The sequence below is a fragment of the Euprymna scolopes genome, chromosome 1, assembly GCF_053919585.1.
Source record: "Euprymna scolopes isolate OS-2025 chromosome 1, ASM5391958v1, whole genome shotgun sequence".
NCBI lineage: Eukaryota > Metazoa > Mollusca > Cephalopoda > Sepiida > Sepiolidae > Euprymna > Euprymna scolopes.
The window spans coordinates 182,779,018-182,798,942 of record NC_136482.1 but is presented as its reverse complement, the minus strand read 5'-3'; the positions used below and the strand labels follow the sequence as shown (position 1 = coordinate 182,798,942).

General features: G+C 30.5%; 1 protein-coding gene and 1 pseudogene across 2 annotated transcripts in view; both read right to left on the bottom strand.

The window, feature by feature from the left end:
* Nucleotides 1–1,386: 1,386 nt before the first annotated feature.
* The window catches only part of LOC145277953 (5-taurinomethyluridine-[tRNA] synthase subunit MTO1, mitochondrial-like), a 442,192-nt gene continuing 423,653 nt past the window's right edge, over nt 1,387–19,925 (bottom strand). For both annotated transcript variants that reach the window (XM_080130076.1, XM_080130066.1), the window contains exons 14-17: nt 16,007–16,125; nt 10,842–10,938; nt 5,651–5,705; nt 1,387–1,664 (exon numbers count right to left, since the gene is read on the bottom strand). In XM_080130076.1, coding sequence (XP_079986202.1) covers nt 1,536–1,664; nt 5,651–5,705; nt 10,842–10,938; nt 16,007–16,125 — 400 coding nt within the window. In that variant the 3' untranslated portion in view covers nt 1,387–1,535. The remainder of the gene's footprint in view (nt 1,665–5,650; nt 5,706–10,841; nt 10,939–16,006; nt 16,126–19,925) is intronic.
* Nucleotides 10,252–10,368, bottom strand: LOC145285174 (5S ribosomal RNA; annotated as a pseudogene).

Here is a 19,925-nt window from a genome sequence, read left to right as displayed (position 1 = left end):
CAGAGTTAAGGGCAAAATTCTTTGACTTTTAACTTCTGTAATTTCTGTAATTTTATTTCATCAAAAGAATAGTTAGTTTAAAAGGTTTTTGCAGATATTCAAAATATAAGAATTCCATTTGACTGAGTGAATGAGCTATTCTTGCAGGTCAATACAAAGATGCCCATGAACTTAACGCTATAATTAAATGTAAAATTCCAAGTGAGTTAGTCAAATACAAATCCATCGACACTGTTGTGAAAGCAGATAAAGTGGTTAATTATCCAACAGTTATATTTGCCAGGGATGCCACCGCATGTATTGTAACTGAAATTTGGTGTACTAATTATCATGTTGTGAAATATAAACCAATCCAAGCTTTGCAATGGCACATAGCTTGCAGTAAAAACAAAAATAACAAACAATATCATAGAAACAGCAATCTTAACAGGACCTTTCACAGATGAATATATCTTCATTCCATGCATTCCTATGATTCCACCGGATACATCATTACACTTTAGCAAATTGCACTTTCCAATTTTATTGTCATTTGCAATAACCATCAACAAAGCACAGGGAACAATCTTTACAATTGTGGGCCTTACAGTTACACACTGACTGTTTTTTCACATGGACAATTTATGTTACATATTCAAGAGTTACCAAACCGGAAAATCTCTATATCAGCTAAGAAAATGGAACAACAAAAACTGTGTACCCATGCAAAATGGAAATTTAAACCTATAAGAAACATGCTTGTTCTCATTTTGGAACTTTTTCCATTGCGCCAATTTGAGCCACAGCAACGCGTGGCAGGGTACAGCTAGTGTATATATATATATATTAGTGTTGGGTCGATTTATCGGAATTGGAATCGGAATCGAAAAAATTGGAAATTTTTGGGGTATCAGAATCGGTATTAGAATCAGAAAAATTTGTGCATATTTTCCAATGCCAACAACGATTCTTTTAATTGGCTTTTTTATTTGATTTTCTTTAAAGAAAAATATTCTACTGCTTATAGTAATATTAAAATAGTGAATATCTGTTGATTTTAACCTATCAGTAAAACTAATATCGATAGATAATCCTTCACAAGTCTATCCTAATGCTTAAGAAAATATTTGCAAATTTAGCATGTGTTTTTTATGGTGATCGTGAAAAATAACAACTTTATAGTTAAATATGTAGAGATTTAGAAAGAATCAGAATCGCGAATTTAATACTGAATTGGTAATTGTATTGGAATCGGTAAAAATACTGGATTGGCCCCATCCCTAATATATATATATATATATATATATATATATATATATATATATATATACATACATTTATAAGTTAATTACAAGGTGTAAATACGCTACATACTGGGTTGAAAGAAAAAGAAAAAAAAAGATGCAGTTCTTTTTAATTTACTTTATTTATTTAATTTTAAAAACGTCTTACTCGCTTCCACTTTTCACCTTGTTTCACTAGATTTGTTTGTGTGAAATCTCAAGTGTTTCTATGTTTTTTCATTTAAAAAATATTTCCTAAAGTTTCATTAAGGGTCAAACAATAGGATCCTGTGATGCGTTGAAATTGTATTTTTTTGTTTTTTGCTTGTTTTTCTTCACAAAATTCAATAAGGCAACCAAAGCAGCAGGAGTCACTCCAGGAATTCGACTGGCAGCAGCAATCTGAAGAAAACATAAATAAAAAGAACCATCCAGATCAAATGTTGTCATAATCTTTACAGAGGTTGATAAGATTATCAAATGTGTCTTTGCATTGTATAAAAAACATGCTAAGTGACATACAAATATCTGTGCGTGATGTTGCCAAGCTAATTAAAAACTTTGATTCTAGTAAAGCAACTGGCTCTGACGGCATTCCAATTATAGTGCTGAAAAAGTTTCAACCAGAACTACTTCCCATAATTACAAAGCTATTTAAGTGGTGCTTCTCAACACCCTTGAAAACCTCACCAATATGCCCTGTATTTAAGAATTCAGGTATTTCGTCATCTTCCTTTTAGTACAGACCAATAATAATATGAAACATTGAAACATATGAAATATATAAAATATATGAAACATATAAAATATATAAAACATATGAAACACATAAATCACATAAAACATATAAAACATATGAAATATATAAAATATATAAAACATATGAAACATATAAAACATATGAAATATATAAAATATATAAAACATATAAAATATATAAAACATATGAAACATATGAAACATATAAAACATATAAAACATATGAAATATATAAAATATATAAAACATATGAAATATATAAAACATGAAATATATAAAATATATAAAACATATGAAACATATAAAACATATAAAATATATAAAACATATGAAACACATAAATCACATAAAACATATAAAACATATGAAATATATAGAACATATAAAATATATAAAACATATGAAATATATAAAACATATGAAATATATAAAACATATAAAATATATAAAACATATAAAACATATAAAACATATAAAACATATGAAATATATAAAACATATGAAATATATAAAACATATGAAATATATAAAACATATGAAATATATAAAACATATAAAATATATAAAACATATGAAATATATAAAACATATGAAATATATAAAACATATGAAATATATAAAACATATAAAATATATAAAACATATGAAATATATAAAACATATAAAATATATAAAACATATGAAATATATAAAACATGAAATATATAAAACATATAAAATATATAAAACATATGAAATATATAAAACATATGAAATATATAAAACATATGAAATATATAAAACATATAAAATATATAAAACATATGAAATATATAAAACATATGAAACACATAAAACATATAAAACATATAAAACATATGAAACATATGAAACATATAAAATATATAAAACATATAAAATATATAAAACATATGAAATATATAAAACATAAAATATATAAAACATATAAAATATATAAAACATATGAAATATATGAAACATATGAAATATATAAAACATATAAAATATATAAAACATATGAAATATATAAAACATAAAATATATAAAACATATGAAATATATAAAACATGAAATATATAAAACATATAAAATATATAAAACATATGAAATATATAAAACATATGAAATATATAAAATATATAAAACATATGAAATATATAAAACATATGAAATATATAAAACATATGAAATATATAAAACATGAAATATATAAAACATATGAAATATATAAAACATATAAAATATATAAAACATATGAAATATATAAAACATATGAAATATATAAAACATATGAAATATATAAAACATATAAAATATATAAAACATATGAAATATATAAAACATATGAAATATATAAAACATATGAAACACATAAAACATATAAAACATATGAAACATATGAAACATATAAAATATATAAAACATATAAAATATATAAAACATATAAAATATATAAAACATATAAAATATATAAAACATATAAAATATATAAAACATATGAAATATATAAAACATATAAAATATATAAAACATATGAAATATATAAAACATATAAAATATATAAAACATATGAAATATATAAAACATGAAATATATAAAACATATAAAATATATAAAACATATGAAATATATAAAATATATTAAATATATAAAACATATGAAATATATAAAACATATAAAATATATTAAACATATGAAATATATAAAACATATGAAACACATAAAACATATAAAATATATAAAACATATGAAATATATAAAACATATGAAATATATAAAACATATGAAATATATAAAATATATAAAACATATGAAATATATAAAACATATGAAATATATAAAACATATGAAATATATAAAACATATGAAATATATAAAACATATGAAATATATAAAACATATGAAATATATAAAACATATAAAATATATAAAACATATGAAATATATAAAACATATGAAATATATAAAACATATAAAATATATAAAACATATGAAATATATAAAACATATGAAACACATAAAACATATAAAACATATAAAACATATGAAACATATAAAATATATAAAACATATAAAATATATAAAACATATAAAATATTATCTCAACTATTATAGGACACATTTCTATTTAACACCTATCCACGAGGGCTAGGTGTGATAAAAAGTCTGTTTAATGTAAGGAAAATCCAGCCCCCCCCCCAATAAATAATAATAAACAATGATAATTATATCACTTGTAGTCTGTTTTGCGCAATTTGCTTCCCAGTCGATTACAATATGGAAGCTTTCAAGTCCAATGTAAACAAGTTCTTGTTGAGCCGTTTCCTTAAATAATACAAATTCTACCCAATCTACACCATCAGCGATTACTAAACTACCACCTTATATTCATTAACCCTTATCCTTGAATGGCCTTCGGGTCTTAAGTGGTGACTCCCTTGTAAAACAGAAAAAGAAAGAAAACGGACCATAGGTTTACTTTCAGCAATCTTGTAACTCTTGCTTTCCTTATTTTTTGCTTTAGTCCTCACATTCCATTAGAGATATTTCTGACAAAGGGAAAAGAATTGTTGTTTTTTTTTGGGGGGGGGTGTCAGAATCTAACTGTATAACACTTAGTATTGGTTTTAACCATGAAGTGTTTCTTTTTTTGTTTTTTTTTTAGCTCCCTACATAAAGTGGCATCTGGAACGATATTTCCATAAAAAAAAATTACTGGAGTTATAAAGATTTTTTTTAAAAATACTGGAATTGTAAAAATAAAAAAAAAGTAATGAAATTGTAAAATTGAAAAATAAAAATACTGGAATTATAAAAAAATTTCAAATAAGTACTGGAATTATAAAAAATTTTTTTTAAAAGTACTGGATTTGTAAAAAAAAACATTTTAAAAGTACTGGATTGTAAAAATTTGGAAAAAAGTACTGGAAGTATAAAAATTAAAAAAAGATACTAGAATTGTAAAAATCAAAAAAAAATTACTAGAATTGTAAAATTTTTTAAAAATTACTAGAATTGTAAAATTTTTTAAAAATTACTAGAATTGTAAAAATTAAAAAAAATTACTAGAATTGTAAAAATTTTAAAAAAGTACTAGAATTGTAAAAATTTAAAAAAATTACTAGAATTGTAAAAATTAAAAAAAATTACTAGAATTGTAAAAATTTAAAAAAATTACTAGAATTGTAAAAATTAAAAAAATTACTAAAATTGTAAAAATTTTAAAAAATTACTAGAATTATAAAAATTAAAAAAAATTACTAGAATTGTAAAAATTAAAAAAATTACTAGAATTGTAAAAATTTAAAAAAAGTACTAGAATTGTAAATTTTTTTTAAAATTACTAGAATTGTAAAAATTCTAAAAAATTACTGGAATTGTAAAAATTTTTTAAAATAAGTTCTGGAATTGTGAAAATTAAAAAAAAAAAAGAAGCTTAATGGTCGGTAAAAAATAACCAATTAATTTTCTATCTTATTGTTTTTTGTAATTTTTAGATCTGTTCATTACTGCAACATGACAATTAAGTAGATAATATTGGCTTTACTTGAAATTCAATATTTCTGCTTTCAAATTTTACTCTTCTAATGAAGACACTCCCCCCCCCCCCTTAAAAAAAAACTACTCACAGTTCTTGGCCGGGCATCTGCGAGTTTATTTTTGGCTTCATTGGCAATATTCATGCTAGAAAAAGTAAAAATTAAAAAACGTCAAGTTTGTTTGTATTCATTCTCCAAGCATGAAAAAAGTCTATAACTCTGTGGCTACATAGAATCAATTGAAGACAAGAAAATCAATTAAATAATACAAAAAGGTACAGAATAGTTAAAAAGCCCCCCCCCACTCCTGTCCATGTTAAGAATGGTTTTCTAAATAATGTTTTTATTTCACCAGGATCCGTATACTACAAAATACTTTTCCATTAAAATTACCATATGATGAATGTTTTTGATTATAATTGCATTTTTCCTCAATTTTTAACTGTTTGTTAGTGTTTTCGATCATCATCATAGAGTTTCACGCCATCTCAAGGTTTATCATGTCCGAGTCATCCGTCAGGTCCACATCGGAGCATTCCTCGCAGTCTGTGTGGATGTGTGCAATAGTTTGCACATCAATGCCGCAGGGACACTGAGTGTCCGTTACATAACCCCACATTCAGTTTTAGCAAACTTCGTTCAGGTCCGGTTGAGTGTTACTCACTCTTTCCGGGAAAGTTTAGAGCATGATGAGAAGTCTTCTTTCGGTGCCGGAAGAGCCTCGTTGTTGTCTTTGACTGATTCATTCCACAACAATGAGGCTCTTCCGACAGTATTTTCAGTAAAAACAATTGACTATTATTTTCTGTACAAAAAGAAACAACAAAAAAAACAAAAAAAAACACAAAGTTTTCGTTTGGCAACTTATTAGTAAGAATTTTCACACACACAAAAAAAATTTTTGTTCAGCACTTATGCTGCTAACAACATTGTCCATATTTTTTTGTAACTATAAATAAATTTTATGCATATAAAGTTAAACTTAAACATATATTATGGAGTTTGGTAGCAAACAATTACTTTTTTTTAGAAAAGATCACCATCTTTTATTTTAATGTAAAATTTAAATAAATTAAGACATTTTTCTTGTTCTTCTTTGATAATTGACTTTTTTTTTTTTTTTTTTTTTTACATAGCCATCACCACATTATCAAGGCCAAGAGGCCACTCAAGGATAAGGGTTAAAGAGTGTACAGTAGAAATTGGACATTATAGTAATCATTAGTAATGAAAATTTGGTAAAGTTGATAACTTATATGGAACGGCTCATCAAGAACTTATTTACGTTAGACTTGAAGACAACCATATTGTAGTCAGCCGGAAAGCAGGAAAACGGAAGACAATTCCACAGGCGTGCAGTTCTAAGAAAAAAGCTTTGTTCATGGAATCTACGTTTAGGTTTAGGCACAGATAAAGAGTGGGGGGAATTATTGATAGTGTTTACAGCTAGACGAGTGTTTCTTGTGAAAGTTTGGTAAGTTGTCAGTGGCAAACTAAGTTAGGCCCCTTGAATTATTGACTGTTTAGAATAGAAAGTTCTGTATAATCATTTAAATATCGGTTTGAAGTTCATGCTAGAAGAATGGAAAAAATAGAATATAAAAACTCCTCCTCCTCCTCCTCCTCCTCCTCCTCCTCCTCGTCGTCGTCGTCGTCGTATGAATGCAAAGATTCTATTGTTGGCATTAGTTTCCTCAATATATTTCTGGTCGGAATTCTTTCTAGAAAGACATTGGGTACTTACAGAAAGGACCACGAGAAAGTTGCCCACATCCAAAGTGAAAGTGATTTTTGTGGAACAAACTGAATTTTGAGCTTGGGATAAGCCAGGTCATCAGTCCGTGTCAGTACTCATTTCACCACTGTCACCTAGGCTTATGGAGTTGGAAAGCATAACTGACTTCTCAGAAGAATATTGCTTGCTTTGTAAGTTGCTACTGGCAAACTAAGTTATGTCCCTTGATTTATTTCTTGTTTACTTTAGAAGGTTCTCTAGTAGTCATTTAAATATCGGTTTGACGTTCATGTCAGAAGTTATAAATCCGAGCAAGTGAAATAAGCTTTTTGCTAACACCAGAGTTATAAGGTCCAACTACAACTCCTAGGATTCGAAAAATTCTGACTCCAACTCTTATAATTTCAAAATAGTTGATTCCAAAATCCTATTTTAATGCCTTTCAATATCCACAGTATCTGTTGTTTCTTCAAAAATTAAAAAAAAAAAAATCAACTTTTTTTTAAGCACTTTCACAAGTCCAACTTCAACTCCTTCTGACCTTGACTGCATAACTGATTACCTGGTTTCATGAGAAAATTTGTTTTGCTATTGTTCTTCTTAATATAAAACACCTTCCTCCAAATTTTAGCCCAAACTAGTAACACTATTTTAAATTGTCTAGTTTATTAATTTAAATTAAGAAACTCTTAGTCGTTAAACAGCATAATTTTGAATTTTGTACCCACATTGCACATAATCACGATTGCGCAATATCTTATAATTAAATAGGAACCAAACAGTAAAAAAAATAGTTGTGTACACAACACGTTCAACACTGTTTGATGAAGATTTCGTGAATCAAATTGAAAGCACTCGCAAATGTATGTTATTCTTTGAAAATACAATTCAATTGATGTAATGAACACAAGTACATCCAGGTTCCATATAAATACAGACTGGTAGAACCACCTTGAACAGACGTCAAAAGGTACACCATGCAAAGGAATACCAGCTTCGACCATGAACACTCATGCAGTAAGGATTATTATCATCTGATTATTATTCAAAACGGCTATTTCGTACGAATATATCCCTTTCATGGGACGTATCACAGTCTTTATTAACTTCAATGCTCGCCAAAGTTTGCAATGCCATGCAAAAGTACAACTGAAAACAATTAACAGTTCTAACTTTCAAATGAATTGATCCAAAATGGAATTCTGTCCTCTTGTCATCACAACCGTCTAAACCTCCTCTTTGTGTTCTTATTTCAATGCAGTTTTGATACCCATTTAATTGCAACGAAGAAAGAAAATATTTATTGTTTTAAAAAAGATTTAAATGTTCACAATTTTTATGAATAAAAGAAGAGACATGTACATTTTTATACATTCAAATTATTTAACAAAGGCAATTATTTTTCATGGAAAAAGAAAGATACTTTTTTTTCTATTATTTCTAAAAAAATATTATCATTAGCAAAAAATTATGATTGAACAAAACAATAAGACTGATTAATCATTCTGAAAGTATTTTATATTTATGTACGTTTTCTACGTCCCATATCAGCACTAAGAATGCGTACACTGTCAATTACTATGACAGTCTTTTTCACATTCATTTTCTAGCACGTCAAGCGATGCCTTAAAAATAAGTAACAGTAACAGAGGTAGTCATAATTTAGGGTTGCTTGAAGGCCCCCCCCCCTCTTTAATTAGCTACTGTTCCTAAGTGAAACTGGAATAGGGCCGACCACTTCCCTAGATGAGTTCATAATTAATGGATACTCTAACTTAACATCTAAATCTAACCCCCAAGATCGCCATGGGCATGGAATATGTGCCTACATTAAAGATGGCTTTCCATGTGGTAGGGATATCTCCAGAGAAGACCCTAATTTACCTTATATGTGCTGCCGGGTTGCACTTGCTTACACCACCGCATTTATATTTGCCCTCTATCGCCCCCACAACAGCGGAGTTACTATCCTCAAGAGCATATCTGAGAAAATTGACCACATCCTGTCTGCTCAACCTTCGGCTAACATTCACATCTGTGGTGACTTCAATGTACATTACTAGCGATTACTACGACATTATCCCATTGATTATTGTACATGCAATAACCCTTATCTCCGAGTGGCCTCCGGGCCTTGATAAGTGGTGACTTCCTCGTAAAAAAAAAAAAAAAAAAGTTTAATTTCAATGATTACTCCACTTACATTTGATGAATACCAAGTATTGAAAAACATGTTTTAACATGTAGACACTCGGCACCAAACACATTGTAGACTCCGTCGCAAAGGAGGAAAAGACGTGGAATAAGAAAGAATTTCACACATTAATGAACACTCTTGCCATTATGCCATCATTTTCTCTCAGTACATCCTATTAAGAACTAGAATATATATTCTACTAGCCTGGGTGTCCGGCTTTGCCCGAATGTTACCCCCCCCCAAAACAAAAAATTGTGGTAGTAGGTAGGCAGGCTCAAACCCATACCACGAAGGAGGAAAAGAACGTAAAAAAAAAACGTGACGTCTTTGCTGTTGCGCCCATCGCCAAACCAGAAGTGATGAATGTTTAAATTAAGGCTAGTCACTTGAAAAGAGGGGATGACTTTTGAAAATATCGGCAAAAAAAGCAACCCCCTCCCTGTAGAAAAGTGCCCAGTTGAGGGTGAAGGAATTAATGTTTTTGGCCATTTTTTCGATATTTGTTGTCTGAAGGGTCGAGCTTCAAAATGATACTGATCTCGTGAAAATCCATCACCTCTGTCGAAAGTTTTAGGCAAACATAAAAAAAAGCTTCCTTCAGTCTTGACAGACTATGAATACCCACTGTAATGGTGCCTGCGCATGAAAAATTTTTGTGGCAAGAGTTGTGCAATCTCTAACCACACCTCTCCTGAGTCGACATTGAGTGGCAAATGGAGGTTCAGGATGACTGGAAACAATGCTGAGATAAGCGGAAAGCACATACAGCACCTAGAATTCCCAAATGGTCACCCATCTGGTACTAACCAGGCTCAATGTTGCTTAACTTCAGTGATCTGATGAGAACTGGTGTGTCAACATGATTATGTTGTATACATACAAACATACATACATACATACATACATGATGATTGCAACGTCTTGTCAGACGAGTGCCACTCCCTCAGACATTTAAAATCCATGAGCCCAAATGCCTGAGGGAGTATCTATACAAAGATGATGTTACAGAGTCTTAGCTTTGTACGACAGCTAAGTCTCTCTCTTGGTTCAAAATGTTGAGATCCAGCAACAAGCAAGAACAAGATAGCCAGCAACAAATTAAACTGCAGACCAGCTTAATGCGGGTACTGGTCTTCCGCTTTATGGCTTTTTTAAATCAGAGATTTGCTTCTCCTAGAAAGGTTGCCTTCACCACGGTTTACATACATACATACATACATACATACATACATACAGACAGGTGAGATTTATATTATAGATTACTTTAGAGTGCTTTTAGTGCTATTTCCACAGGTCTGACTAGTAATTAATAAAATAATGAAATAATAAATAAAAATACTTTTGATTACCTGTAATAATCAAGATCCTCTGGAAGTTCAAGCATTTCATCTTGTCGTACTTCATTGATATCTATCAACTGTTCTTCCAAATCTCTGGAATATTTTACTATTTAAAAAAACAAAAAACAAAAGTCTGTCAAAAACTTACCAATATGCAACCATAATTTCATTGATAAAATTAAATAATTGTGTTCTATAATTAAAAAAAAATGTATGCAATAAAATGTTTAAAATGTTTTAAAAAATGTATCCTATAATTATATGTCATGATTGGGAAAAGTTGTATTTTAAAATCATATGTTAAAAATGGGGAAAAAATTAATCTTAACAAAAACCTTTAGTTTTTAGTTTTCAGGTTAAAGATGTATATTCAAATAAAGAAATTATAGAGATTCCATGTTTAAAATTAAATTCATGAAATTTGAAAAAAATTAAAACTCACCATTTAAACTGTTTGTATTATATACTGTTCAACAAATTTCATGTTCATGGTCTAATAACACTGTGCAACAAATTTCATGTTCCTATGTTTAATAACACTGTGCAACAAATTTCATGTTCTTATGTCTAATAACACTGTGCAACAAATTTCATGTTCCTATGTCTAATAACACTGTGCAACAAATTTCATGTTCCTATGTCTAATAACACTGTGCAACAAATTTCATGTTAAAAAAAAAGTACACGCCACATAAGACCTCCTTCGGTGTAAGGAGAATATCCTGACCTTTATTTTTCTAGATCAGGCACCGTTTTTATGTACTAGCAGGGAGATCCGACATTGCCCTGGATTGAATGATGATCAACGAATATTTCACACTCCTATATTTTTATTGTCATCAAAATCCATGAAATCGCCCGGAAGGGAGCTTTACATGCCTCCATGCAGTAACTTAGTCGAAAATATATGTTATTCTACATAGAGAATATACTGTTTCTTTTATAAAATTATTTTATATAAACTTCTTTCCGGTTCATGAAAAAAAAAAAAACATTAAGAAATTTACATGCAGAGTTTGAACCTACAGACCACGTCATGCAAAAAACAAAACCAAAAACATAAATTTTCAAGTTTTATAAAATTCTTTGCAGTTAATAAAAAAAATTAAGAAATTTATGTGCGGAGTTTGAACTTACAGATCACATCATGCAAAAAAAACAAAAAAAACAAACCCAATTCTATCAATTTACCCACAGTAGAATTTTCACAGCCCATTGTTCTATCATTGTTGCTAAGCAACGACATAGAAAAAATGGCTTTACTGATGATAGATAAATTAAAATAACGGTTTTGATTATCGATTATCAGTAATTATCACTAAGATCACTCACAGACTTATATACTAAAGTTCTGTAAATTTTAAAGAAAATCTGTTCAGCTGTTTCAGAGTCTATAAGGAACGAACACACACACACGGACACACACAAAGTTGCATTTATATAATTGTAGAGATAAACCATATTTATTATGGTTTATCTCTATTATTATTATAATTCATTGACATTTATGATGATGACATGACCATCTATGGCAACACATCAAAGGCCATAAATGACCAAGTTCTCTCTAATTCTCTCTCCTCTGATCTTGAGCACGCAGTACAATGGGGGAAGAGGCGGCTGGTTACTTTTAATGCATCTTAAACCAAGCTTCTATCTTTACATCATCAACGCTGCGACCCCCGTCTGGCATCAATTGAAATGAATGGCTCTCGTCTTGGGGAAGCTCCATGTTTTGACAAGCTTCTGGGCTTGAGCTTTACTCCTGATCTGAAATGGAACATGTACATCAAATCTGTTGCCAAGGTTGCTGGAAAAATGGTGGAATCCTTCTACTGCTCGAGTAGATATCTCACTCCTGAGGCAATTCTCTATCTATAAAAAAGCCAAGTACATCCAAGGATGGAGTACTGTTGCCACATCTGGCCAGGAGCTGTTAGAAGCAGCTTATCCTGCCTTGACAGAGTTCAAAATAGCTTTCGTAGCTTAGTGGGAGATGCCCTTTTCTCTTCCCTGCTACCTCTTTCCTACAGAAGAGACATTGCAAGCCTGTCTTTGTTTTATTGTTATTTCCATGGCAAGTGTTCATCTGAACTCCAATCTCTGGTCCCACCTCACCAATCTTTCATAAAAAACACCCATCTCGTTAAAACCACTGTCAATAATTTTCCCCACTCTTTATTTGTGCCTAAATCAAAACGTAGATTCCATGAACAAAGCTTCTTTCTTAGAACTGCATGCCTGTGGAATTCTCTTCCATTTGCCTGCTTCCCAGCTGACTACAACTTGATTGTCTTCAAGTCTAACATAAACAAATTCTTGATTAACCGCCCCCCTAAGTAATCCAATTTACCAAATTTCTATTACTAACGATTACTACAATATTATCCCATTGACTACTGTACACTTATGACCCTTATCCTCGTGTGGCCTTCGGGCCTTGATAAGTGATCACTCCTAAGTAAAAAAAAAAAAAAATTATTATTGCTTATGAATAAAAACACAGAATTGTTATTTAAAGAATTATTTGTCCTATTAATCCTCTTGTTCAGTGTCATCCTCCCTTTCAGCAGTAGTCTGCCGATACACTAGCTTTCCATTCTCCTTAAAAACGTTTCTCCATCGCTGAAATATCCTGATGAAATCTTTCGCTATGTTCATCACTCACATCACTAAGATTCTCCACGAAATTCTCAAAAGTGACAATTTTGCAAAAACTGTACCCAATTCAACAAAACAAAGGCCAGAAATACTAAAAATGGCCACAGATATTCTGAACGTTTTTAAGTGTTGCACAGTGTTATTGAGAGAATTTCACTAACACCAACTTTCATTTCAATATGTATTGTTTAATAGAGAATGAAAACATTTAAAAACATGTCCAATACAAATGAAAGTTGAAAAACCTATTATCTCTGCAGAATGTTCAAACTGAATAAAAAACACAATAGCATGTCTCTGGAAGGTGATTTTTTTAACACCAGAGGCGCGTGATAAAATTATTTTCATTGGTTTTAGCAACACAAATGAACCACAATACTTGACTGTTAATTTTGAATCTTAATTTAATCTGAAAATTGTTTTCTAATTGTTGTGGTGTGTCCACCTTACAGATAACAATAAAATGTTTCACTTATTATAAAAACCATCATGCACAAATCATGCACAACTGGCAGTCGAACTGATGTATAATTACAATTAGTTGTTGCATTTACTTTTTTATTCAATATATTTTGTTTCCACTAAATACCAAGATATATCTTTTTTATTCAATATATTTTGTTTCCATTAAATATCGAGATGTATCTTTTTTATTCAATATATTTTGTTTCCACTAACTATTGATTATGTTGTTCATGAGTTAATATTTAAATATTATTTATATTAATAAAATCACGAGACAATTGATCATCTGTTTGCCTGTGATGTGGTGCCCACCTTATGGATAACAATAAACTCTCCCATTTATTATTATTTGTTTGAGTGTTGCACAGTGTTATTAATCTCTAATGTTTAACAACGTAAGAAAAAAAAAGAAAAAAACATTTTTTACACAGTGTCTGAATCCAAAATCTGTATTTACCCTATTATCGCCAGTCAGTGTCAGGTCTGTGCAGATCACAATGAACAGTTTACTACTGTTTGTAGTTATAGATTGTTAGCTGGTCCTTGGCTTGCAAGGCAAGTGTGTTTGGATTTTACATACAGCACATGGTATTTTCAGAATGGTACCCCATCTAAGTACTGACCAGGCTTAAGGTTGCTTAACTTTTGATGATTTTATAGGAACATATCGTGTGTTAACTGTCAACATAATCAGTCACAACAAAACGAAAACAGAGGGAAAAGAACTAAAGTAATAATCATATCAATTCTTATCTCCTCACAAAATTATGGTTGATGTGACCTTTTGATCACATTAAGGCATAGCTTTTCAAACTGAATCTTTATGGAATTTCAAACAATATTTATTTAATCCATAGCGGTAGATTGTCCTAATTCCATCAGCCATGATCAGTAAGTAAGTTTGTTAAGTAAGCAAATTTTATTTTATTCTTAGTAGCGCCTATAGTGAGGATTGAACCTTTAACCTTTAGATGAGTCATTTAGAGCAAATTGATACTCTATGCCTTTATCAATTGCCCTACATATCCATTTTTTTCATTATTTTTTTTTCTTTTTTCATATTAACCTCCAAACAAGGCAAACTGCTACTGAGACCTAAGGGGCTAATGTGAATTAAAGGTCATGCTTACAGGTTCACTCTAAGTAGGGAGTTCAGCAGCGAGATGTCTGTTTAAACCTGCATGTTAGTATAATCAGATAAGCAAGATACAGAGAAGAAATTCCAAAATCTATCAGTTCAAGGAAAGAAAATTTTACAGTAGAAGGGTTTCTTGACATTGGCAGACCTTACATTGAAGGTGTACGATTTTGCTGCTTGTCGGGTTAGTTACATTGAAAGGGCACCAAGGCTACGAATTTATCAGAGCCAATTCCATTGGAGATCTTGTTAAATTTAAATCCAATTTTTAAGGTGGCTAGAAAAGTGGGAAATTTGAAGGTCAGCTTAGATCATTAATCAAATGCGTGATTGCTATTTTCTTATTGGTTCTTTTGTTGGTTTTCTAGGTTAAAACGTTGCAGTGAAGTGCGCAGACGACATTTTGAGTATTTATGAGTATAATATAACATTTGTCTTTGAAAAACTTTGTAAAAATTATTCTTTGTAAAAATAAATCGTTGTTTGACAAATTTCCGCTTTTATAGCGACCTCCCTGTTTATAATTATATATATGTATCGAATGAATAAACGTGAAACTGCATAATCTGTTCCACTATTATATATTAATTAGTTTTAGTTTGTTTCTATCCGTTACATATCTGCCTCTTATAAATTAAAATTTCTTTCATATACACATTAAACAATGCTTCAAGCAAACTACATTAACCTTTTAGAATTTTCTTATTTCTTCAAGAGCAGTTATATAACCCCTATTTCCAATCTTAATTAGGTCCATTCATGTTAGCATTTTAAAGGATTCAATTAAAACCACTCCAGGAATAAATCACAGAAAAGAGAGCCCCCCCCCATCCCTCCCGCAGAAAAGAGAGCTCCCTCCCGCCACCATCCATTATTTTATTCAAACGAAATTTGTAAGGGTTTTAGTTACCTTCGATGGAAAGTCTTTCTAGAAGTGTTGTTTTTCCGAGTAAATGTTGGAATTCATCAGGAAATGCTAGCACCAGTTTTGCCGCATCAACATGGGGGTCACAGATCATGTGGAAGGCACTGCATCAATGCACGCACACACGAAAGAAAATGGATATTTTATACTTTTACACATTCAAGTTATAATTGTTATTTAAAACAGAATCTGGAAACAAAAAATAATGCAATTTTAAATTAATAAAAGTATTATTATTTGTACTCCCTAGGAGTTCTCACACAGGTCATCATCAGAGATTGCCTATTTGGGTGTTCCCTGGAGTCTGAGCGACAACAAGTCTCCCTAGCTTACCAGTACTCTCCACCTATTTCAATAACCTTTGCAAATGAATTTGCATTATCACAACAGCCGCTTGCCACTGATTTCTCACAAGCAATGACCATTGGTCATCACTTGAATTTGAGTGGCAATAAGCTCCTCCACGATCCTAGTCCTCGTTGCACAGCCAGTGGAAGTCTGGTAAGTGCTTTCTGTTCTCAATCTTTCCATCTTCTTCAATTCTTCTCAACTATTTGGTGTAGTACCAGTTGATGCTGGTACTACATTTGGGGGGGGGGTAACTTATAATTATAGTTTTAGTTTTTTTGGTTCCATTTGCTTTTTTCAAAAGACTTTTTGTATTCCTACACGTCAACAAATAGAAAATAAATATAGAAAAGATATAAACATTTATATATTTTTCGTATTGATTTTAAATAAGATTTAAATAGCTTAGGAAGTAGACTCCCAACTCTTGCTTCCCTTATTTTGTCCTTAAGTTCTCACATTCTCTGAGCGATGTTTCTGACAAAGGAGAAAGAATTGCTGTTTTCTGGGTCAGGATCTATTCATCTAACAGTTATTTTTGGCTAATTTTTAACCTTGAAGTATTTTTTTGAGCTCCTTATATCAAGTGGCTTCATAGCTTGTCTGGAGCAATTTCCATTTTAAAAATTATCTGTAGAAGAGAAAGAGGCTTTGCAGATCCAAATCTGGTGCTGAATCAATTAATTTGAATCCCTCAATGCTCTTTTCTGGCCTTTGAACGAAAAGTCAAATCAACCAGTTAAGCCAATCTCTTTTACTAATTTCAACAAATGCTTTGAAACTTCTTTGAATCTGCACTGCAGGCCAGATTTACAGAATCTGTTGCCAGGATCGCTGGAAAAATGATTGAATCATTCTATCACTCCAGTAGGTATCTCACTGCTGATGCAATCCTCTATCTGTATAAGAGCCAGGTAGCCCTTAAATGGAGTACTATTGTCACATCTGTGCAGCATCTGCTTGGTGTGCCCTGTCCAGCCTTAATAGAGTTCAAAACCAGCTTTGAAACTTAGTGGTGATTCCCAAGTTAAAAAAAAAAAGGCAAATTTTATGGCATCTCAGGGTAATCAAGTGAATTTAAGATCAGAACAGAGGAATGTGGATCCATTGATCCGACCAGTTCAATGGATTGGCATTCGGCTGATTCTGCTTCTGCACTGTTATGTTGAGCCACAGAAAATGAGGAGGGTGATACAAAAACTCTTTATGTCTCCATATGAATTTCAGTGCTAATGAGTTTGACCCAATTTAAGTAAATTAAAGTAAAGAAATTGAGGCAGTTTTGCACTAATCTTACAGGTTTGGTTTGCTTGTTTTTGTTTTACGGCATATCAACCCTTTTCAGGTTATTTAATGCCGAATCCAAAGATTTTGAAGAAAGAGTTTCTTAATAGAATATATTTGTTGCTTTCAAGTCGGTTTCTATTTAACCCATAGTTGGGACCCTAACAGGTACTCCCACGCTGGGTCAGAGCGGACCTGAGACCAATGGCAATTAAAGGGTGGCTCCACACTCCCCAAAGCCCGCAAGTTGGGGCCTCACCACTGGATATAGTTTAAGGTCATATCCAGGACCAACTGTTACAGGAGAAATTTTAGAGTTTCGGTTTGAAGAGTGTAAAACAGTAGGGAAGACAATTCAAGAATTCACTAAACTTTTCCAGATCTCAAGAAATATGCCAAGCATTACCATCACCATGGTATGTAAAAAAAAAAATGGATTTTCCTGATGAAGATTCTTTTATGAATCGAAGCATCAAATTTAATTTTAATAAATAAATATTTTTATTTATTGAAAGAGATTCTGCACTTGTTTGGCTTTAAGCAGTTAAATTTTTAAATTTTGTATTCAATATCAACAATGTTTTAAACAGTAGACTTTCTATTATCCCTGTATATATAAAATGAACTCATTTTTTACCCTCTGATTTTGACCTTAATAGGATTAAAAATCAAGACATTTCATGCAAATGTAATATGCACAAACTGTAGCACAATATCTGAGTTGTGTTATAGGCCTATTACCTATCTATCCCTCGATAATCGTAGATTCCTATATTCTATCTGATGAAAGTTCACGGCCAAAAGATCAATGGAAGTGGTAAAGTCTTTTCTCTCTAATAAATTCCTCCTTCGCCCGCCACCACTTAACACTGTTGCAGGATCGTCCACAAGAGACGTTACTAAGGACCACTGGTTTGCGTTTTCTTTACTTCATAGTTGCTTAAAAAAACTGGAATGGAATCTTAATTCTACTGGGTGAAACGCACCATGGAATTAACCGAATCAAAGGGTTGTTTATGCCATTTTTTCCCCTTTATTTCGTTTTGTAGTTGATTAAAAAAAAATGGCATGGACTGGGTGAAACGCACCATGGAGTTAACCGAATCGAAGGGTTATTTATGCCATTTTTTCGCTTTTCGCTGTGTTTTTGGTTTTTGTTTTGTTGTCCATCATTTTTCCCCCTAATTTATGCTTTCTGTTTTTCCGATTTCTTTTTTCAAGAAGTTTTACGTTTGTTCGCTGTTTTTGTTTGTTTGTTTTGATTTTGCCGACTTTCTTAAAGAATTTTAACATCCTTTTTATTTTAATATTTAAACAGGGTTATCCTTAACTTTACCCTCCCCCCTTACAAACACACCTCCAAAAAAAAAAAAACGGGCAACGCCGGGTACCTCCACTAGTATATATATATATATATATATATATATATATATATATATATATAGAGAGAGAGAGAGAGAGAGAGAGAGAGAGAGAGAAAGAGAGAGATATATATAAAATTTTAGCCATTCAATGAATTTAAAAATTTATGACGTGAAATGGTTAAATTTCAAATCAAAAGATTTTTATTATTCCATGTAAGACAAAGAATACATTTGAAATATGTTAACTCCTTATCCTATAGGATTTCGATGTCTACCATCTCTTCAGAGGAGAAAATATTAGCAAATAGTTATAATGGTTTACACCTTATTTGAGAAAGTCAGTGAGACATGGAAAATCACAATTAAAAGTTGTTTAAGTATTTAAATGTCATAGAGTAAGGGAAGTTAATGAAAAGGATATAAAATTCACATCCAAATCCGAAGTGAATATCTTTGATAGCAGTGTTGTAACAGGACCCAAACTGTATTTTGAGTAATTCACATCACAATGTAATGGTCCGATGTACGCATTTCCTTGGAGCAATTTCCTTTGTTTATATAATGGGTTCAGTAAAAATTTATTATATATATATGTAGATCGGGTGGATCTGTTTATTATTAAACATATAAGTTGATATATTTAATATTTTTTATAATTATAGAATATGAGTTTCAAATTCCACTCCAAAATAACTTCAAATTGTTAATATATATGAAGAATATATATATATATATATATATATATATATATATATATATATATATATATATATATATATATATGTATTTGGTAAAACTGGTAATTAGTAAAAACCTGAAGAGAGTGCTCAATACTATTGCAGAGCAAATATGTGTTTTATTTTTTTATTACCGTTTTATCTGTTTGGTTACATATGTTTCAGATGTTG